This window comes from Pseudoliparis swirei, chromosome 16 (assembly GCF_029220125.1).
Source record: "Pseudoliparis swirei isolate HS2019 ecotype Mariana Trench chromosome 16, NWPU_hadal_v1, whole genome shotgun sequence".
NCBI classification, from domain to species: domain Eukaryota; kingdom Metazoa; phylum Chordata; class Actinopteri; order Perciformes; family Liparidae; genus Pseudoliparis; species Pseudoliparis swirei.
Window position 1 is genome coordinate 23,442,190 of NC_079403.1, and position 23,474 is coordinate 23,465,663.

Below are 23,474 nucleotides of genomic sequence, written 5' to 3' on the forward strand. Positions count from 1 at the left end.
CCCGAAAAAAGACATTTAGGTTTCAGGAAGAACAGAGTGATGCGTTCAGGCTCCCTGGGGCGTTCGCCGCAACACTTCCACAACCTGCTGCAGGATATGGATCCACGAGAGCCGGAGCCCGTTCCCTCTCTCGATCCCTCTCTCGTTCCCTCTTATTCCTATCTCTTTCCCTCTCTCGTTCCCTCTCAGTCCCTCTCTCGTTCCCTCTTATTCCTCTCTCGTTCCCTCTCTCGTTCCCTCTTATTCCTCTCTCTTTCCCTCTCTCGTTCCCTCTCGTTCCCTCTCTCAGTCCCTCTCGTTCCCTCTTATTCCTCTCTCTCTCTTTCCTCTCTCTCCTCTCTCGTTCCTCTCTCAGTCCTCTCTCATTCCTCTTATTCATCTCTCGCCTCTTATTCATCTCTCGCCTCTTATTCATCTCTCGCCTCTGTCCCTCATTCCTTTTATTCCTCTCGTCCTCTCTCAGTCCCTCTCTCGTTCACTCTTATTCCTATCACTTTCCCTCTCTCGTTCCCTCTCAGTCCCTCTCTCGTTCCCTCTTATTCCTCTCTCGTTCCCTCTTATTCATCTCGCCTCTTATTTCTCTCTTCCCTCTGCCCTCTCAGTCCCTCTCTCGTTCCCTCTTATTCCTCTCTCGTTCCCTCTCTCGTTCCTCTCTCGTTCCCTCTCTCGTTCCCTCTTATTCCTCTCTCGTTCCCTCTCAGTCCCTCTCGTCCCTCTTATTCATCTCTCGTTCCCTCTCTCGTTCCTCTCTCGTTCCCTCTCTCGTTCCCTCTTATTCCTCTCTCTTTCCCTCTCTCGTTCCCTCTCGTTCCCTCTCTCAGTCCCTCTCTCGTTCCCTCTTATTCATCTCTCGTTCCCTCTTATTCATCTCTCGTTCCCTCTTATTCATCTCTCGTTCCCTCTCAGTCCCTCTCTCATTCCCTCTTATTCCTCTCTCGTTCCCTCTCTCAGTCCCTCTCTCGTTCACTCTTATTCCTATCACTTTCCCTCTCTCGTTCCCTCTCAGTCCCTCTCTCGTTCCCTCTTATTCCTCTCTCGTTCCCTCTTATTCATCTCTCGTTCCCTCTTATTTCTCTCTCTTTCCCCCTCTCGTTCCCTCTCAGTCCCTCTCTCGTTCCCTCGTATTCCTCTCTCGTTCCCTCTCTCGTTCCCTCTCTCAGTCCCTCTCTCGTTCCCTCTTATTCATCTCTCGTTCCCTCTCTCAGTCCCTCTCTCGTTCCCTCTTATTCATCTCTCGTTCCCTCTCTCGTTCCCTCTCTCAGTCCCTCTCTCGTTCACTCTTATTCATATCTCTTTCCCTCTCTCGTTCCCTCTCAGTCCCTCTCTCGTTCCCTCTTATTCCTCTCTTGTTCCCTCTTATTCCTATCTCTTTCCCTCTCTCGTTCCCTCTTATTCATCTCTCGTTCCCTCTCAGTCCCTCTCTCGTTCCCTCTTATTCCTCTCTCGTTCCCTCTCTCATTCCCTCTCTCGTTCCCTCTCTCAGTCCCTCTCTCGTTCCCTCTCTCGTTCTCTCTCTCAGTCCCTCTCTCGTTTCCTCTTATTCATCTCTCGTTCCCTCTCTCAGTCCCTCTCTCGTTCACTCTTATTCCTCTCTCGGTCCCTCTCTCGTTCCCTCTCTCGTTCCCTCTCTCGTTCACTCTTATTCCTCTCTCGGTCCCTCTCTCGTTCCCTCTTATTCCTCTCTCTTTCCCTCTCTCGTTCCCTCTCTTGTTCCCTCCCTCGTTCCCTTCCTGTGGAGCACATTCTTTATGGCACTAAAATAATCTCCTCCTTCTTCTTTTTTTGTTTAAAATAAAAACCCGGCGGCGCCGTTTCTCTCCCTCCTTCTTTCTCACGAATCCGTTCCAAGGTCGCCGGCGCTCAGACGTCGAGTTCATCGAGCGATAACGATGTCGAGGCGAGGAGCCGCAGATCCTCATTAGCCTTCATTTCATTTCAGGGCCAAACAGGGTAAGCCTCCGCTCCCTCGTTAGTCACACAAGTGAGTCTCAGAGAGAGAAGGAATACACACCACCCGGGAGGGAACGAGGGAGGGAACGAGAGAGAGAACGAGAGAGGGAACAAGAGAGGGAACGAGACAAAACAAGAGAGGGAACGAGAGAGGGAACGAGAGAGGAGATGGAACGAGAGAGGGAACGAGAGAGAAAACAAGAGAGGGAACGAGAGATGGAACGAGAGAGAAAACAAGAGGGAACGAGAGAGGGAACGAGAGAGAAAACAAGAGAGGGAACGAGAGAGAAAACGAGAGAGGGAACGAGAGAAGGAACGAGAGATGGAACGAGAGAGGGAACGAGAGAGGGAACGAGGGATGGAACGAGAGAGGGAGCGAGGGATGGAACGAGAGAGACACCGAGAGATGGAACGAGAGAGAAAACAAGAGAGGGAACGAGAGAGGGAACAAGAGAGGGAACGAGAGAGGAAACAAGAGTTGGAACAAGAGTTAACGAGAAAAGGAACGAGAGATAGAAACAGGAGAGGGAACGAGAGATAGAAACAGAAGAGGGAACAGGAGAGGGAACGAAAAACCTGTTGTTGTTGTTCTCTAATAATCAGAGGGTCGTTTCTCTCTTAGCCGTGTTGCTGCGTTTTCACTCGCGGGTTCACTGAACTCTGACCTCCCATTGGCCTCTCACACACACACACACACACTCGCAGTTCAAAGGGCCGTCACAGGGTCACCGTCTGTCTGTGTGTGCACTTTCTCTCTCTCTCTCTCTCCGGGCTGTTTACTCTCCTCCTGTTTGGCTTTGGGAGCGTTGGGTTAGCCGAGGCTGAGACCTCAACGTGTGACATGTGTCTGTAGCTCAGAGTAAACCGGCAGAACAATAAGGTAATACGGTATCAATAAGGTAATACGGTATCAATAAGGTAATAAGGTATCAATAAGGTAATACAGTATCAATAAGGTAATACGGTATCAATAAGGTAATAAGGTATCAATAAGGTAATACAGTATCAATATGGTAATACTGTATCAATAAGGTAATACGGTATCAATAAGGTAATACGGTATCAATAAGGTAATACGGTATCAATAAGGTATCAATAAGGTAATACAGTATCAATAAGGTAATACGGTATCAATAAGGTAATAAGGTATCAATAAGGTAATACAGTATCAATAAGGTAATACGGTATCAATAAGGTAATACAGTATCAATAAGGTAATACGGTATCAATAAGGTAATACGGTATCAATAAGGTATCAATAAGGTAATAAGGTATCAATAAGGTAATACGGTATCAATAAGGTAATACGGTATCAATAAGGTAATACGGTATCAATAAGGTAATAAGGTATCAATAAGGTATCAATAAGGTAATACGGTATCAATAAGGTAATACGGTATCAATAAGGTAATACGGTATCAATAAGGTATCAATAAGGTAATACGGTATCAATAAGGTAATACGGTATCAATAAGGTATCAATAAGGTAATACGGTATCAATAAGGTATCAATAAGGTAATACGGTATCAATAAGGTTCACGGTATCAATAAGGTAATAAGGTATCAATAAGGTATCAATAAGCATCAATAAGGTATCAATAAGGTATCAATAAGGGTATCAATAAGGTAATACAGTATCAATAAGGTATAAGGTAATATGGTATCAATAAGGTAATACGGTATCAATAAGGTATCAATAAGGTAATAAGGTATCAATAAGGTAATACAGTATCAATAAGGTAATACGGTATCAATAAGGTATCAATAAGGTAATAAGGTATCAATAAGGTAATACGGTATCAATAAGGTAATACGGTATCAATAAGGTAATACGGTATCAATAAGGTATCAATAAGGTAATACGGTATCAATAAGGTAATAAGGTATCAATAAGGTAATACAGTATCAATAAGGTAATACGGTATCAATAAGGTAATAAGGTATCAATAAGGTAATACAGTATCAATAAAGGTATCAATAAGGTATCAATAAGGTATCAATAAGGTATCAATAAGGTAATACAGTATCAATAAGGTAATACAGTATCAATAAGGTAATAAGGTATCAATAAGGTAATACGGTATCAATAAGGTAATACAGTATCAATAAGGTAATACAGTATCAATAAGGTAATAAGGTATCAATAAGGTAATACGGTATCAATAAGGTAATACGGTATCAATAAGGTAATACGGTATCAATAAGGTAATACGGTATCAATAAGGTAATAAGGTATCAATAAGGTAATACGGTATCAATAAGGTAATACGGTATCAATAAGGTATCAATAAGGTAATACGGTATCAATAAGGTAATACGGTATCAATAAGGTATCAATAAGGTAATACGGTATCAATAAGGTAATACGGTATCAATAAGGTATCAATAAGGTAATACGGTATCAATAAGGTATCAATAAGGTAATAAGGTATCAATAAGGTAATACAGTATCAATAAGGTAATAAGGTATCAATAAGGTAATACGGTATCAATAAGGTAATATGGTATCAATAAGGTAATACGGTATCAATAAGGTAATACGGTATCAATAAGGTAATACGGTATCAATAAGGTAATACGGTATCAATAAGGTAATAAGGTATCAATAAGGTAATACAGTATCAATAAGGTAATACAGTATCAATAAGGTAATACGGTATCAATAAGGTAATAAGGTAATACAGTATCAATAAGGTAATACGGTATCAATAAGGTAATAAGGTAATACAGTATCAATAAGGTAATACAGTATCAATAAGGTAATAAGGTATCAATAAGGTAATACAGTATCAATAAGGTAATACAGTATCAATAAGGTAATAAGGTATCAATAAGGTAATACAGTATCAATAAGGTAATACGGTATCAATAAGGTAATAAGGTATCAATAAGGTAATACAGTATCAATAAGGTAATACGGTATCAATAAGGTAATAAGGTATCAATAAGGTAATACAGTATCAATAAGGTAATACGGTATCAATAAGGTAATAAGGTATCAATAAGGTAATACAGTATCAATAAGGTAATAAGGTATCAATAAGGTAATACAGTATCAATAAGGTAATACAGTATCAATAAGGTAATACGGTATCAATACGGTAATATTTAAACATATTTTTAATTATGATGACGATAGAAGAGACGCGGCGGAGGCTTTTCCGAGCTTCTGGCCGCTGATGAAGGAACCGACCAATCGCGTCGTGTTCCCCGTGGACCTTCAGGGAGGCACCGATCCCCCACGATGCACCTGGTTCCTCCTTTCACAACAAAGAGCCGCGTCGACGTGCCGAGCTGAGGGAACTGTAATCCACATTGTTCACTCAAGTTGTGGTTTATTCCCGTCATTCGCTTCATTCGCGCATGAGAGGGGGCGGAGCTTATCTGCACGTTTTCTACTCCGTGGAAACGGTTATCATTTCCTTCATCCACCACGGAAGAAATAACCTCTAGTTCTGCTTTAAACTTGTTCTGGACATCCCACAAACGCCCTCGTGTTCGGCTTCATAACACTAATATCATATATATATACATATATATATATATATGACATCCCCCGTCGGCTCACACAGCTCGGTGACTTTCACCTCTACGTCTGAATAACTGTCTCTTCCAGCGCTACGTGAGGAGCAGTCAGCTGTCGGGCAGATTTTTCTGCCAAAGCTTAAATATTTAAACTTGGCGAATGAGGCAAATCTTCGCTTTGCTTAATTCGCGCTGCGAGGAAAAAATGTTCTCCGATCTCAACGACTCGCGTCTGTAACGCGACTTCGCTTATGGGATCTACTCGCGTGAAAAGTTCGCAAGGCTTTTTCCGGCCTGTACAACAGTTGTACCTCAGGCAGTCGGTCCTCTGCCTGCATGAGTCCACTGTCCCCGACTCTTGATAACCTGAACGGATGTTCCACCCTTCAGCCACTAGGGGGCTGTTTCCAAGTCTGAGCAGATGGTCTGAACCTTCACTTTTTCGAGGTTAAAATAAACTCAAAATGATTCGGCCTGCCGACGGAATGAGGGCGCTGCAGACGGCGGGCTGATATTGTTTTGCCAAGTGGATTACTGTTGTAATAACATCAGACTGGTGCTGGTAATGCAGACTGCCAGCGCACGCACACACACACACACACACACACACACAGATCTCTGTACACTGTGTTCTGGACTCTCTGAACTGGGTGGATCCAGGAGTTCTGGCAGGATGGGCCTCCCCTTCCTCTCCTCTCTCCTTCTCCTTCCCACACATCCTTCCTCCCTTCTCGACTCCTCCTCCTCAATGGGCTTTTCCTTCCTCCCCGATGTTCCCGAGGATCGGCGTTTTACCGGCGGTCTCTTTTCCTTTTTTATTTAGCTTGAGCAGTAAATAAAAAGAGGGTTCCTACCTCAGAAGACAGCTTTGAGTCTTTTGTGTGGCTTATTTTTATATTTACAGCTGCAGAAGGCAGCGTATGTGATATTTATCCCCGTAGGCCGACTGGAGGGTTGAAATGAAATCCTCCCTTTGCTGAGTGCGGTGAGCACCAACAGGCCTGGGCGGGTAGCGGGTCCACTCAGCCCGGCAACGCCACATCCACCCAAAGCGTTTCCTCTTTTCAAAGAGAGCAGGAAAACGCCCTAAAAGCTCAAAAATCCCACTTCTTCCTAAATCATAAATAAAGGTTGAATAAAAGTGTTTGCTTCATGTGTTGAAGCTGCATTCTCTCTCCTGACCACCAGAGGGCAACTCCTGGTTGTATAGAAGTATATGCTTCATGTGTTGAAGCTGAATTCTCTCTCCTGACCACCAGAGGGCGACTCCTGGTTGTATAGAAGTCTATGCTTTATGTGTTAAAGCTGAATTCTCTCTCCTGACCACCAGTGGTCGACTCCTCTGGTTGTATAGAAGTCTCTGCTTCATGTTTTAAAGCTGCATTCTCTCTACTGACCACCAGGGGGCGACTCCTCTGGTTGTATAGAAGTCTATATAATGACTCTACTTCTCTCTTGATGTATTCCCTCAGTAAACATTGTAAAAATGAGTTTTTTTCTAAGTCTCTAGTTTCAAGTCTTCTTCTATACAGCATGATGTCATCAGACCATAAAGCAGGGGACGCTTTAGGGGAGGGGCTATCTGGTGATTGACAGGTCAAATGTTAGCATGCTAACAAGCTAAACTAAAACCTGATAAACGTCAGCGTGTTAGAAGCTGAGATGCTCAGAAGAAGGGGGCCATGAGCAGGTTTGGCTTTAATGGTTCACTGGGTGCACAGACTGGGAACCGGTGACGTAACGGGCTTCACCAGACCTGAAGGAACCGGGTCTAAATGGTCCTGTTGGTGGTTCAGCGCTGGGTCCTGGAATGCTGCTTTACTTTAACTTCTCTCCTCCATGAATTTGGCTCTCCAAGCTCTTTTTCTTTCTTTCCCCCTCATGTGGTTGACGACATCGCCAGAAGGGGCGTTTCGTGCAGTTCTTTTTTTTCCGGGTTCTTCATCTTCACTTTCAGTCCACTCAGCCTGGCCTGTTTCACATTAGGTGACTCACATTGTGACGAACAGAAAATAACAAGCTGTTTCAAATGTCTGGTGTGAAACAGACCTCTTTTTTTGTGTTGCTTTCGTTAACGAGGCGAGTTCCAGTCCCTCAGAGAGCTTTACAGTCCGTACACATACGACATCCCTGACCTTTGACCTCACATCGGATCAGGAACAACTCCCAAGGAAACAGAAAAGAAAAACGTTTCAGGGGAAAAAAGTGAAGAAACCTTCAGGAGAGAAACAGGAGGATCCCTCTCCAGGATGGACAGAGGAATAGATGTAATGTGACCAGATGAGACTTATTAGAGCAGCCTGATAATAAGGAGTTGACTTAAGAGACTTATAGAGCAGCCTGATAATAAGGAGTTGACTTAAGAGACTTATAGAGCAGCCTGATCATAAGGAGTTGACTTCAGTGACTTATAGAGCAGCCTGATAATAAGGAGTTGACTTAAGAGACTTATAGAGCAGCCTGATAATAAGGAGTTGACTTAAGAGACTTATAGAGCAGTCTGATCATAAGGAGTTGACTTAAGTGACTTATAGAGCAGCCTGATAATAAGGAGATGACTTATAGAGCAGCCTGAGAATAAGGAGTTGACTTAAGAAACTTATAGAGCAGCCTGATCATAAGGAGTTGACTTAAGAGACTTATAGAGCAGCCTGGTAATAAGGAGTTGACTTAAGAGACTTATAGAGCAGTCTGATCATAAGGAGTTGACTTAAGTGACTTATAGAGCAGCCTGATAATAAGGAGATGACTTATAGAGCAGCCTGATAATAAGGAGTTGACTTAAGAGACTTATAGAGCAGCCTGATCATAAGGAGTTGACTTCAGAGACTTATAGAGCAGCCTGATAATAAGGAGTTGACTTAAGAGACTTATAGAGCAGCCTGATAATAAGGAGATGACTTATAGAGCAGCCTGATCATAAGGAGTTGACTTCAGTGACTTATAGAGCAGCCTGATAATAAGGAGTTGACTTAAGAGACTTATAGAGCAGCCTGATAATAAGGAGTTGACTTAAGAGACTTATAGAGCAGCCTGATAATAAGGAGTTGACTTAAGAGACTTATAGAGCAGCCTGATAATAAGGAGATGACTTATAGAGCAGCCTGAGAATAAGGAGTTGACTTAAGAGACTTATAGAGCAGCCTGATCATAAGGAGTTGACTTAAGAGACTTATAGAGCAGCCTGATAATAAGGAGTTGACTTAAGAGACTTATAGAGCAGTCTGATCATAAGGAGTTGACTTAAGTGACTTATAGAGCAGCCTGATAATAAGGAGTTGACTTATAGAGCAGCCTGAGAATAAGGAGTTGACTTAAGAGACTTATAGAGCAGCCTGAGAATAAGGAGTTGACTTAAGAGACTTATAGAGCAGCCTGATAATAAGGAGTTGACTTAAGAGACTTATAGAGCAGCCTGATAATAAGGAGTTGACTTAAGAGACTTATAGAGCAGCCTGATAATAAGGAGTTGACTTATAGAGCAGCCTGATAATAAGGAGTTGACTTAAGAGACTTATAGAGCAGCCTGATAATAAGGAGTTGACTTAAGAGACTTATTAGAGCAGCCTGATAATAAGGAGTTGACTTAAGAGACTTATAGAGCAGCCTGATAATAAGGAGTTGACTTAAGAGACTTATTAGAGCAGCCTGATAATAAGGAGTTGACTTAAGAGACTTATTAGAGCAGCCTGATAATAAGGAGTTGACTTAAGAGACTTATTAGAGCAGCCTGATAATAAGGAGTTGACTTAAGAGACTTATTAGAGCAGCCTGATAATAAGGAGTTGACTTAAGAGACTTATTAGAGCAGCCTGATAATAAGGAGTTGACTTAAGAGACTTATAGAGCAGACTGATAATAAGGAGTTGACTTAAGAGACTTATAGAGCAGCCTGATAATAAGGAGTTGACTTAAGAGACTTATTAGAGCAGCCTGAGAATAAGGAGTTGACTTAAAGAGACTTATTAGAGCAGCCTGATAATAAGGAGTTGACTTAAGAGACTTATAGAGCAGCCTGATAATAAGGAGTTGACTTAAAGAGACTTATTAGAGCAGCCTGATAATAAGGAGTTGATTTAAGAGACTTATAGAGCAGCCTGATAATAAGGAGTTGACTTAAAGAGACTTATTAGAGCAGCCTGATAATAAGGAGTTGACTTAAGAGACTTATAGAGCAGCCTGATAATAAGGAGTTGCAGTAATCTAGTCTAGAAGTAACAAACGTGTGAACCAGTTTTTCTGCATCTTTTTGAGACGAGATGTGCCTCATTTTAAAAATGTTTCATAGAGTCCCCCCCCCCCCCCCCCCCCCCGACACACACACACATGTGGTTTGTGGTTTTTGCTCGTTGGCCGTCTTCCTCTCTTCTTTCCCTGCTGCTCCCTGCTTTTCCCTTTTTTTGTGTTTGTTGAATATCCATGTTTTTTTTGTTTTCAAATTCCTTTGCTCTGCATTGTTCTCTTCGGTACTCCGATGTCGTCCTGTTGTTCTTCAAAGGGACTTCAGAGCTCGCATAGCTGAGTGTACTGGTGTGTCACTGTGCACATGACACAGACCGTATGGACACACACACACAAACAGAGACACACACACACACAAATGAGAGTCCAAGCAGTGAGTAAGATGTGAGTCAGAGGTCAGACTGGATGCCAAGACCAGACAAGGTCGAGACTTCTGCCCAGAACGAACCAGTCGACTCCGTAACAAAAGAGTCTCAGACTGCAGGGGGGGACAATGGTGAAATAGAAGAAACAGAGACAGAGAGAGAGAGAATGATGGCGGGTGAGGGAAGAAGGCAAGAAAGGAAAGATTGATAAAAGGGGGAGGAGATGGGAAAGTAGCAGCGACAAAAAGAGAGAGAGAAAGAGAAGAAGATGGAGAGTGTGTGTGTGTGTGTGTGTCCAGCATACCCACAAAGACATCTCTGTACGCGGGGACGGACACCAGAGTCTCGACGCTCATCCTTTTGGTTTTTTTTTTCTTTGATCTGAAGCTTCTTCTCCCTCGCCCAACATGGAGTGAGACCTGCGGCGCCCTCTGCTGGTGGACACGCGCTCCTACAGCCCGAGTAAAGCCCAGTCAGCGTTATCTGTGGCTCCTTTGGAAGAACGAGGGACATTGCTGTCTTATCCTACAGAGGGAGCATCACAATACTAGAGGGCAACAAGTCGTCGTATTAAGGGAGCAATATAGTGTAACTTTATTATTTACTGCTGGTTTGATTTCAGGTTTTTCTTATTTGCATTTCATCACCTTTTTATTACTATTGAAACGGGTCGTCTCACACTCGTGGATTAGAGTATGTACGATGTATATTTAACGCTCGCATGTGTGCATAAATGAGTTATTATATTATGTTTAGTTCAAAAAGGGTCCAGAAAAATAAAAATAACAAATGTTTTTTTTACCGCAATCCCAACGATTTGAATCCGTTATCCTGTAAATGAGCAAAACGACTCCATCGTGGTGTTCTTGTTCATGATGCTAACCCCCCCCCCCCCCTGTGTGTGTGTGTGCAGCTGAACTGGAGTTTGTTCAGATCGTCATCATCATCGTGGTGATGACCGTGATGGTGGTCGTGATCATCTGCCTGCTCAACCACTACAAGCTCTCCACCTGGTCCTTCATCACGCGGCAGAGCCAGGCCCGCCGGCACGACCACGCCCTGCAGCAGGTCAGTGGAGATACCTGCTGGTTATTATGGGATGGAATTCCTCCTCTCCCCCGTCCCCCTGCACGACGCAAAGACAAACACAGTGAGCCCCCCGCCCCTCCCCCGACTGTTCAGGTGAATCTGTTCTTCGGAGCCTCTGTCTGAGCCTTGATGTTTAATTCACCCCGGTCTAGACAGCCCCCCCGCCCCCCCCTCCCTTCCTGACACACTCAAACACGAACAAAAACCCGGTGTCACGAGAATGAGATCCGTAACGCAGAATCATCTGAGACCGGATCTGAGGAGATCTCTTTTGATCCCACTGAAGACCCCCCCCCCCCACCTCATCTCCACTTTTTTTATAAAATAATAATAAAAAGCTTTAAATGCCACATCTGAAAGCACCAGAGGCTCTTCCTCCTCGACAGACGCTCTCATGTCCCCTTTTTTTCCTCACCACACATTTGTCGACTGTGCCCCCCCCCCTTTTTCAAAGTCAAATGCAGGAGAAGGGAAACGCTAATTATTTGATAGCCGTGTCTTTCATCCCGCCTGTTTTCGTTTTTCTCTTTTAAGACGAACGTCTTTTTTTCCTTCTCGTCCGGCTCTTCGTCGTTTGAAGCCGCCGGGCGCTTCTTCGGCGTTCGCGTTTCTTCTTCCGCGTCGGCCTCGAGTTCTTTTGTTCGTTTGCCTCTCTGGACTTTTCTCTTATTTTTTTTAAAAGAAGAAAGTTTGTATCGTCACAACAAACAAAAAGGCGGCTCAGACATAACAAAGAAGAGAGAAAGGAACCGTTGGCAAACACACATAATTCCTACTATCTGTTGGAAACATGAACGCGTCTTGAAGCCACGTGCAGCGCCTCACAGCCTCTTCCTCTTCCTCTTCCTCTCTGTGTAGGACGGGTGTCTGTGGCCTTCAGACAGCAGCTCCAGACAAGGAGCCTCGGAGGTAAGACCACCACCACCCTGACCCCCCCCCCCCACACACACACACACCCTGACTACCCCCCCACCCTGACCCCCCCCCGTTCACCTCCAGCTACACGCCTACAACACACCTCCACCGTGACGTAGAGATACAGACGGATCTGAGTTTAATACATATTTGATACCTAAACACACGTTTCCTTTCTTCCTTCCTTTCTTTTTACTGGACACGACCGTTTAAAAGTTTGTGGTCACCCAGAAAATTTGGTGTTTTCCATTAAAACTCTCACTTTTATCTATCAAATGAATAAAAAAGGAATATCAAATAAATAGTGCCGTGAAAAATAACACGTTAACTCCAATTACAGGTTTAACTAGTTTTTTTTTTTTAACGCATTTAACGCATGCGCAGAATGAGCTTCCAATCCGTCTGTTGTTGGTCGTCGGGACGGAAAAAAAGTCACTTGCAAAATGAGCTTCCAATACACCACTTCAATCTGAACTCTGTCCGCTCTCATGCAGACGGTCTGTTCATCGGTAATGAATGATCCTTCCGCAGGTTCACCTCCGGAAACCTTGTTACGACTTTTACTTCCTGTAGATCAGGGTCTCAACACGTCGATCGCGACCTGCCAGTCGATCGCGGCGTAGTGTCGGTAGATCGCATGACATTAAAGAGATTGGCCCGCCCCCTGACATGTTCTCTATAGCACGTCTTTGTTCTTTTATTAAACTAAACGTCTGTTGTTGATCGTATCTCCACAGCAGCATGTCATCTCTGTCTCTTCGCGTTGCGTTAACACTTATCGATCTCCGTCTCGCGCGCCACAGAGCTCCGTGCGCGCGAGACGGAGATCGAGCAAAAAAAAGTCACTTGTCAATCTGTCCACCTGTCCGGGCCGGTGAGGTTTCAGCTTTGCTGCGGTGTCCCCGCCGTCCCTTTCATCACGGCCCAGTTCATGAAGAAAACCCACACAGTCAGTTTGCCTCAGCAGCTGCTAGAGGAAGACTAGAGGCCTTTAGATTGTATCATGGTGGAGTTAATGGTTGACAAACAAGAGACAAATGTTCTGTTTAACCCTCCTGTTACCTTTACATTTACTAACATATTTTACCCTCGGGGGTCAATTTGACCCCAGCAATTAAAACCTCCAGAAAATTATTAGAATTAATATTGTTTCCCAAGTTTAAGTGTGAGGTACTTTATGTTTGTTTGTTGACTACCTAAATAGCCCTTTAAATAAATAAAAAAGTTGATATTTCTTATATGTTTGACACAGTGAAAAACAGCCTGGGGTCAAATTGACCCCAAAGAACACCGACATTAAACATTGAATGGGGTCAAATTGACCCGAAAGGTAACAGGAGGGTTAAACATTCTGTTTAGGATGAAGATGTATTAATGTTCCATTTGGATGAAAACTGCTAAATAACTGCTGAGTTGCAGCACCATTGTATAGAAGAATGTATAAATGTATATATCCGTCTTTTGTCATAAATCTCTATGTTCTCACAAAATATACCGAGAATATCGGTAATATGTGATTAATCATGATTAATCCACAAAAACCTGTGATTAACCCGATTAAAAATTTTAATCGTTTCACAGCCCTACAAATAAAGTCAAGACATTGACAAGGTTAGAAATAATGATTTTTAATGTAAATATGAATTTTATTTTTCAAACCTGTGACTCAAAGGAAGGCCAGGTTTACAGCTTCTCTCAGCAGTGTAACTGTTTTCAGAGGGGAAGGATGGATCTTCAGACCTTCCTTCACTTGAATAGGAAGGAATCAAGTGGAGGGAGGGAGGGAGGGAGGGGATGGAGGTAGGTAGGAAGGGAGGGAAGGAAGGAAGGGAGGGATGGAAGTAGAAAGGGAGGGATGGAAGTAGAAAGGGCGGGAGGGGGGGATGGAGGAAGGTAGGGAGGAAGGAAGGAAGAGAGGAAAGGAGGGATGGAGGTAGAAACGAAGGAAACATCAGGGTTTTCTACCCCTCCGCTAGTCTTCTAAGGCGATAACACAATGTTCCACTAGAACTCTGGAGATGGGCCTCTCCACACCTGTAGAGACTTCATTAAACACCAGAGAACAGTCATTTACACATTAACTATGTAGAGAGAATATTTATGATTCATTTAATGTTATCTTCACTGAAAAATAATTGTAATTTGAAAAATAAGGTAATTTCTAAGTGACCCCAAACTTGTGAACGGTGGAGATCAGAACTTCAAAGTAACTCAGTGCCGAAAAATCGGATCCAGTTTCTGAGCTCTTGTTTCTAATAAGTCTAACATACAGCGTGTGGAAGTGACTTTAAGAGAATACACGGCTACACAGCGTGAGCATAGACGATGGAGAGAGAGAGAGGGGAGAGAGAGAGAGAGAGAGAGCTCTCTGTCTGATCTACTGGTCTTAGCTGGCTGAGCGTGCGCCTGCGTAGAATAGTTTTTCGTGGTTCCTGGAATACGACGGCGGGCACAAAAGATCCTGATCCTTGCTTTTTGTAAATATTTTATCGTCCGGGAATCGAAGCCGGTAAGGTGGCACCGGGGTCCGGCTGGCACCGCGCTGCCACCGGGGGATCGGGTTCTGGCACGGCCTCGACGCCGCACAATGGCGGCCAAACAAACGGCGGCGATCCGGTTGCTCCTCCGAGGTGTGCGTGTCCCGGTGGAGGAGGGAGCGAGTCACCGGGAACACGAGGAACCAGGGGGCGTTGTCGTGGGAGGAGTTCCACCGCTGGCCACTAGGGGGCGAGTTAGCATCGAAAACGAGCTCAAAGACTCCGCCTCGGTTTAAATTCACCCAGCTTAAAAAGTGAGAAATGAGAGAGGGAAAAAAATGGAAGAGACGAGGTGAAGGGACACGCAGTGAGGGTGGCTGATGGATGCAGGGAAGGGTGTGTGTGTGTGCGTGTGTGTGTGTGGGGGGGGGGGGGGGTTTGGTGCGTCATTAATCAGCAACACCTCCCCTGACACCGTCTAGACAGCCGTCTGCTCCGCTGCCCCTCATCAGATACACCTTCACTCTCCCCTTCCCTCTGCCTGTCTCTCTCTCTCCCTCTATCTGTCTGTCTATCTCTCTCTATCTGTCTGTCTCTCTCTCCCTCTATCTGTCTGTCTCTCTCTCCCTCTATCTGTCTGTCTATCTCTCCCTCTGCCTGTCTCTCTCTCTCCCTCTATCTGTCTGTCTATCTCTCCCTCTATCTGTCTGTCTATCTCTCTCTATCTGTCTGTCTCTCTCTCCCTCTATCTGTCTGTCTATCTCTCCCTCTATCTGTCTGTCTCTCTCTCCCTCTATCTGTATGTCTGTCTCTCTCTTTTCTGTCTCTCTGTCTGGCTTCATACTTTTTCTTTCTGTCTTTATCGCTCCAGCTCTCTCTTTCCCCTTTTTTATTGTTTCTTTCTTTTCTCTCTGTCCCTCTCTCTCACCCCCTCCCTCTCTCTCTCTCTCTCTCCCTCTCTCCTTATCTCAGTAGCCTTTCTTTTTAATCCTTTCACTTGCAGTTTCTCTTTCTCTCGTCTCTCCATTTCAGTTGCCCTGATCCCCCCCTTCCCCCTCCTCTCTCCCCCTCTCCTCTCTCCGCCCCTCCCCCTGTTCCCTTCATCCTCTCTTCCTTGCCAGTGGGGTGGGCGATTAGAGCCGGGCCACTAATTGAAATGGTTCCTCTGATAATGACCTGACAACCGATCTTCTCTGTCTGTGGAGATAACAGAGGTGAAGAGACACAAGGAACCCAGACGCTCTCTCTCTCTCTCTCTCTCTCTCTCTCTCTCTCTCTCTCTCTCTCTCTCTCTCTCTCTCTCTCTCTCTCTCTCTGATTACACACTTATGTCTTAAGAATTCATTGAGGAGACACGAGGAGTTCTGCCACAGGATCATTCATTGGAATGCGTGTACAAATGTGTGTGTGTGTGTGTGTATATATACAGTATATATATCTAAATAAATATATGTATATATATATAAATATTTGTATATATATATAAATAAATATGTATTTATGTAAATAGTTATATATAAATATGTATACATATATATGTGTATATATATGTATGTGTATATGTATATATAAATAAATATGTATGTATATATATTAAATATATATATATCTAGAGATAAATATGTATATGTATATATTATATAAATATGTGTATATACATATAAATATATATATGTATATTTATATATGAATATGTGTATATACATATAAATATATATATGTATGTGTGTATTTATATATGAATATGTGTATATACATATAAATATATATATGTATGTGTGTATTTATATATGAATATGTGTATATATATATAAATATGTGTATATATATATTTGAATATATTTGTATGTGTTTATATATATATATGTATGTGTATATATATATCTATATTTATATATGTGTGTATGTGTATAAGTATATATATTTATATGTGTATGTGTACATATATATATGTATGTGTATATATATATATCTATATATATGTGTGTATGTATAAGTATATATATTTATATTTATATATGTGTACATATATATATATATCTATATATATGTGTGTATATGTATATATATATATATATATGTGTGTGTCTATGTATATATACATGTTTATATATATATGTATGTGTGTATATATATATATTTATATTTATATCTATGTATGTGTACATATATATATCTATATATATGTGTGTATGTGTATATGTATATATATATATGTATGTGTGTATGTGTATATGTATATATATTTATATTTATATATATGTATGTGTACATATATATATCTATATATATGTGTGTATGTGTATATCTCTGTGTATAATGTAATTGTCCCTCTCCTCTCAGGTGTTGTACACTCCTCAGGCTCGTGACCGCTTCACCGCTCCCTCCTTCATGCAGCGCGACCGCTTCAGCCGCTTCCAGCCCACCTACCCGTACCTGCAGCACCAGATCGACCTGCCGCCCACCATCTCGCTGTCGGACGGCGAGGAGCCGCCGCCCTACCAGGGGCCCTGCACGCTGCAGCTGCGCGACCCCGAGCAGCAGATGGAGCTCAACCGCGAGTCGGTGAGGGCGCCGCCCAACCGGACCATCTACGACAGTGACTTGATCGACATGGGGGGAGGCGGCTGCCTGTCGGGGGTGGGCGGCGGCGGAGCAGGAGGAGGAGGGATGGGGATGACGGGAGGCGGCGGCGGAGGCGGCGGCGGTGGCGGCGGCGGTGGCCCGAGGCCGCCGAGCAGTAACTCGGGCATCAGCGCCGCCAACTCCAGCAACCACGGGCGCATGGAGGGGCCGCCGCCGGCGTACAGCGAGGTGATGGGCCACTACCCCGGCTCGGCCTTCTTTCTACACCAGCACAGCAATAACCAGAGGGTGGGGGTGGGGGGCCGGACGATCCAGCAGCAGAGCCAATCAGAAAGCACAATAGTACCTGCCAAAGCCAAGGACGGCCAGCCGGAGGACCTGGTGTGAAGAGAAAGGGAGGGGGGGGGAGGGGCTCTACTCTTCTCCCCTTAGTCTCTCGGTCGCCCTCTCTCTCTCTCTCTCTCTCTCTCTCTCTCCACACTCCCCGTGCACAATGAAAAATATCCACCAGAGCGACGAAGAGGAAACGGGACGAAGAGTGCATGTCATACAAGCCGCCGCCACCAGGGGGCAGAGGAGCGTTTCCCCCTCGACACGACGGCAGAAACTTGCGAGTGCAGATTGAAACAATTTGTGCTTTTTACATATTTTCTTTTTGTGTCCTGAGGATGATGATGAGGATGATGATGAAGATGACGATGAGGATGTTTTTTGTGTGGTTTTTTTCCGGACCGGGATCTGTGCACAAAGCGAGAACTGAGAATCAAGAACTTTAGAGAACACACCGAAAGAAACGAGAGACTCACCCCCCCCCAACATCTTAGTGCCAAGGTTCACGAGGGAAGCAGGGGGGGGGGGTCAAAATACACACACACACACACAACAACAACAACAAAAGTGATCTCAAAGTTGCACTATCTTTTTGTTGTAAAGGAGAGACGTCCTGCTCTGTGATGATACGACGCGTCTGTTTTTCTCCTTTTTAGTTTTTGCTTGTTCTTTTCACGAATGGATACGACCGACTGAACGTCACAACAACAACAACAACAACAACAAGTATTATAAGCTCATGTCCTTCCGTTTTCTGAAAACAGCAACGAGTCCTCGCACCCGGCCGACGACCTCGCCGCCGAGAACCGGTCGAACCGGATCGGTTCCCTCGGTTCTCTTCACAGAGACGAGAGCCGACACGCAAGAACAACAGAACCCCAAGACAGTAAACAACAACAACAACAACACATATCTTAAGTGTCTGTCCTTATCCCCTCTCATCTCGACATGCACAGTTCATTCTGCCAACAGCCGCACTGAACACGAACCCCCCGTCACACACACACACACACACACAGTGCGCCAGGACGACACAAAGTGAAGATTTCCTGTCTGCGATCCGCCGGCACCGCGACCCGGTTCTTGAGGAGGACTGTCTGTGGAGGTCAAAGGGCTATTTTTTGGGGGGACGGGTCCTTTTATTTTTTTTATTTTTTGTTAAAGAAAGAAAAAAACTTTGGGGGAAAATTGAGCCTTTTTTTCCTCTGCTCAGTGTTGCCTTCTCCTCCTCTGCTCTCCGCTTCTGTCTCCCCCGATCTCGTTTGCATCCGACATCACCCCCCCCCCCCTCCTATCACACCTCCTCCTCCTCATTTGTGTGCAGAAAAAGTTTCGTTAAAATGATGCAGAGGCCGCCGAAAGTGAAGACCGGAGTGGTGTGTGTGTGTGTGTGTGTGTGTGTGTGTGTGTGTGTGTGTGTGTGTGTGTGTGTGTGTGTGTGTGTGTGTGTGTGTGTGTGTGTGTGTGTGTGTGTGTGTGTGTGTGTGTGTGTGTGTGTTTAGAGATTCACGGACTTATTGGTCATTTAGCTCCGCCCATATTATCGCCTCACTCGTTGAGCTGTTCCTCCGGGCCAGTGATGCACCACGGTTGTCGTCGCGCCGCTCGCCCACGGTGCGCATGGAGAGAAACTCTATTCATATTTAAAACAACAACAACAATAACAATAACCCTTCATTAACCGACAAGATCGCTGACGTCTTTTTACCCAACGTGACGTAAACGGGAGGAGATGCTGCGCCCGTCGGGGACTACTTTCAGCGGCGCAGTGTTACACATGTTGGTGCTCCACTGGGCGTCAGTGGCAGCAGGTGTGTGTGTGTGTGTGTGTGTGTGTGTGTGTTGCTACATCGCTGCTGCTATTGCTGTTGCTGCTAATATTGTTGCTTCTGCTGCTTCTCATGCCCCCCCCCCCATCCCAAACATCCACAGTGATCTGACCCTCTGCAGTGCTTTCCTTCTGCTCCTCTTCCTCCCCTCTTCCTCCTCCCTCTCTCTCTCTCTCTCTCTGTCCGCGCAGTCATAGCTCGTAAGAAACTGAGGATCTAAAGATGAATTTAATGTTTTCTACCCGGAGGTTTTGCATGTGACTGTGATGTGAGTACATAAGGTGCCTACTTGTTCATGTTTGAGCAGACCCCCCCCCCCCCGGTCCTGGTCCTGGTCCTGGTCCTGGTCTGGGTTTCTCTCTCGCTCTCGCCTTGATTACACACCGAATCTGATCCTGGTGAAAACAACCACAACAAAAATGAAAAAAAAAAAAAAAGCAAACGCCACATTCAACTCTGGCGCCACGTTTCGGCGCCCGTCTCCACGGCGACCGACCTCCGACCCCCACCGCGAGCTCTTCCAAGCAGCAGTCGCCCCCCCCCCCCCCCCGGCGTGTGGAGCAAACATAGGAACCCACACTTGCACTCTAAGAAGCTCCCACCTTCGTCGTGCCTCACTTCCAACGGTGCTTTCTCCAGTCGTCCGTCTCTCCGTCCGTCTGTACGGTGCTGTACATAACGTGAAGATATTATGCACATATCCTACCCAATGGGTAGACCACCACACACACAGGAGAGGCTTTGTGAATAATGTAATATAATGTATAGACAATATAAGAATTTTAAGAAGGCAGCATCAAATTTGTCAAGTAAAAAAAAAAAACGGAAACGACACGCTTTGTCTTTTTTCTTTCCTTTTTTTATGAGAAGCTGGTTTGCAAAGAACGCTTCGAAGACACAAAGACGGGACGGAGGATATTTTGCTATCAGTAATAGTTGTGATGCGGATGAGGAGACGTTCACTTGTTTTAGGGGGATTTCCTCATCGAGAAAAGAGCTTTTCGCAGCGCTTTGCCATCGTTTTGCTTTCTTCTCTTTTTTTTCTCTTCTCCTCCTCCGCGGATCTTTTAAAGAAAAGCGGGGAGAAAAGAAAGAAACCCGAGCGGCGCTCGTAAAGTCGTCGGGGTTTTTTTACGCCACGACTTCAGCCGGCTCCGGGTTTTTTTGATTTTATACTCGCTTTGGAAATTTTTTGGCGCGGAAAAAAAGCCAAAGTTGTTTGGAGGGGGAGGGGCTTCACGACCGCCGCCGGCGCTCCTGGACTCACAGATCTTAACGACGTGTTGTTATTTTTCAGTTTCTACTCTGCTGTAATTTTTTTTGTAAATCTGCCAAAGTATTTTCGCTTATCGGTTGAAGCATTTCAGAACGGGAAGGAGCGGGAAGCGTTCAAGACGACTGGGAATTCCCGGTTTCCGTCAACTTTTCTCTCTCTCGCTCTCTCTTGTTGTTGTTGTTATTATTATTTTTATTGTCTACATTCACACATGTTACATGTGGCACAGTATATATATCGAAACAAGCGTTCAATCTGCAGTCATTTCATGACGGTGTGTTCCGAGAATAAACTCCACTGAGCGTTCTGACCGGGAGGAGCGGCGGCCATCTTCCTCCTCAAGGCACCAAATACGTGGCGGTTGGTTTGGAAAGTCGTCTCTTAATCGTGACTCCGGCTCTTCTTCTTAAAAGACCTTTTTGGGGGGGATTTCTTCTTCGTTTCCTGCACTAGCTTGAAGAAACTTAACTGGGGGCTCACTAATTTGTATTTGACTCCTCCCACTCCTCCCCCCCCCTCGCCGCTCACTCCCTTCTCCACTTCTCAGAAGTCTGTACTCAACTGCTGACAACAAGTAGCCGTTTTTATCGTTCCAGATTTTAATAATAATAACGATGATGATGATGACGCCTCAACAGTTTGGTATTCTCTCTGTCACCATGGTTACCATAGGACTGCTTCCATCATGGGTTTGGTATCATCAGTTTGCTTTATTTACAAAAATGAATCCTTCTCGTTCCCCCTCCTCCCCCTCTGTGCTGAAATATATATATATATATGACTATCCAGTAACCATCCAGTGTGTGTATATATATATATATATTAATGTGTGTGTATATATATGTGTATATATATGTGTGTACATATATATATATATATATGTGTGTACATATATATATATCTATATGACTGTATCCAGTAACCATACAGTGTTTGTATATATATATATATATTAATGTGTGTGTATATATATGTGTATATATATGTGTACATATATATATATATGTGTGTACATATATATATATCTATATGACTGTATCCAGTAACCATACAGTGTGTATATATATATATACACACATATATATATATTATATATATATATACACATATATATATATACATATATATACACATATATAAAAATATATATATATATATGTGTGTATATATATTTGTATATATAGATATATATATATGACTGTATCCAGTAACCATTCAGTGTGTGTATATGTATATATATATATATATATATATATATATATATATATATTCAAAGCACAGAGGTAAAACTGTTCTGTATTTTTTGCCTCTTTTTATTTAAGCAATTGTGATGTAATAGGTTTTAGGCCTAAGGTCTGTTATTGCAATACTTTTACAGAAAAGATGTGAGAAAAAAAATCAAAAACTGCTCTAAGTGCTGTTGTAGTCAAAGATTTTATGCTTGTACTTGTGCTGTAGTCAAACTGCGGCATAATGAATAAAACTTTAAAAGTGATGACTCGGGTGTTCTCCCTCTCTTTTCTTCTTCTTCTTCCCTCCCTCCGTCATGTGTAGATCAGGCTTCATACGAGCCCTGATGCAGCCAATGAGAACGTGACGGGGAACTGAACCTCAGACCCGTCAGCGAGGCGGGAGACCCCGTTTATTATTCTGAGTCCCTCTGAGATTAAAAATGTCTTCATCCATCAGTTACCCGAAGAAGAAGGAAACAAGGAAGCAATGAATCAAGGGGAAGGAAGGAAGAAAGGAAGGGAGAAAGGAATCAAGGGAATCATTCCCTTGATTCTTCCTTCCTTACCTTGTTTCCTACCCCTTGATTCATTCCTTCCTTCCCTTGATTCCTTCTTTCTTTCCTTCAGTCTTTCCTTCCTTCACTTAATAAGAAGGGATCAAGGGAAGGAAGGAGTCCTTCCTTCCGGCATTCCTTCCCTTGAATAGGAAGGAATCAAGGGCTAGGGAACTTAACCCTTGTGACACAAAAAATGCATGCAATGTATTCCGCCATACAAGAAAGTAACCACAATGACATTGTAGAGTCAGACAACGTACATTCGACGCGGAGGAATCGGTTAATTTGTGTCAGTTGGAGTACATGGGCCGTGACACATTGAAAAATCGCTAGATGGCGCTCTTGATTCATTTATTGAATTGCTGAGACTGTTAGTGTCCATTAGACATGCATGCTAAAGTGACCATGGTCCTCCCACAATCAGTTGGAGTTAGTAGTTCAGGGCATCAACTGACACTGGTTATTTTAAGGGGATTTCACCTGTTTTGTACCCAGAAAAGGTGCCCAAAACCTGGGTACATGCATGCTAAAGTGACCATGGTCCTCCCACACAAGTATCAGTTGGAGTTAGTAGTTCAGGGCATCAACTGACACTGGTGCTCTTAAGGGGATTTCTCCTGTTTTGTACCCAGAAAAGGTGCCCAAAACCTGGGTACATGCATGCTAAAGTGACCATCTTCCACCCATACAAAGGACTCTATACTTGGGTAAATGTTAGTCAAATCCCCCTCTCAAAGATCCAGGGAGGATTGGGGGACATTGACTGTCACCGGGGGGACAAAAGGCAAAATTCCATTCTTCTGTCGGGCCTCTGGAGCTTACTCCCTGACCTTGCTCACCATCCGACCCCGTGGACCCCACACTTAAGCACTGCCCTGAGTTAAAACCCCTCTGTCAAAAAAATTGGATTTCAGGCCCCTGGTGGTATACATGTAAAGAGGCATACACATACATTGTCACAAGGCATTCGCCACGAGGGCTATAAGACCAGGGGCCCGAAATGTAAAAAAAATTGCAGAGGGAGTTTTAACTCAGGGCAGTGCTTAAGTGTGGGTGCACGGGGTCGGAGGGTGAGCAAGGTCAGGGAGTAAGCTCCAGAG

General features: G+C 44.0%; 1 protein-coding gene across 2 annotated transcripts in view; it reads left to right on the top strand.

Moving 5' to 3' along the window:
• Positions 1-21,555, top strand: part of LOC130205886 (low-density lipoprotein receptor class A domain-containing protein 4-like) — a 45,259-nt gene extending 23,704 nt beyond the window's left edge. For both annotated transcript variants that reach the window (XM_056433404.1, XM_056433405.1), the window contains 3 exons: positions 10,997-11,151; positions 12,031-12,081; positions 16,908-21,555. In XM_056433404.1, the coding sequence (XP_056289379.1) occupies positions 10,997-11,151; positions 12,031-12,081; positions 16,908-17,537 (836 nt within the window). In that variant the 3' untranslated portion in view covers positions 17,538-21,555. The remainder of the gene's footprint in view (positions 1-10,996; positions 11,152-12,030; positions 12,082-16,907) is intronic.
• Positions 21,556-23,474: the final 1,919 nt, after the last annotated feature.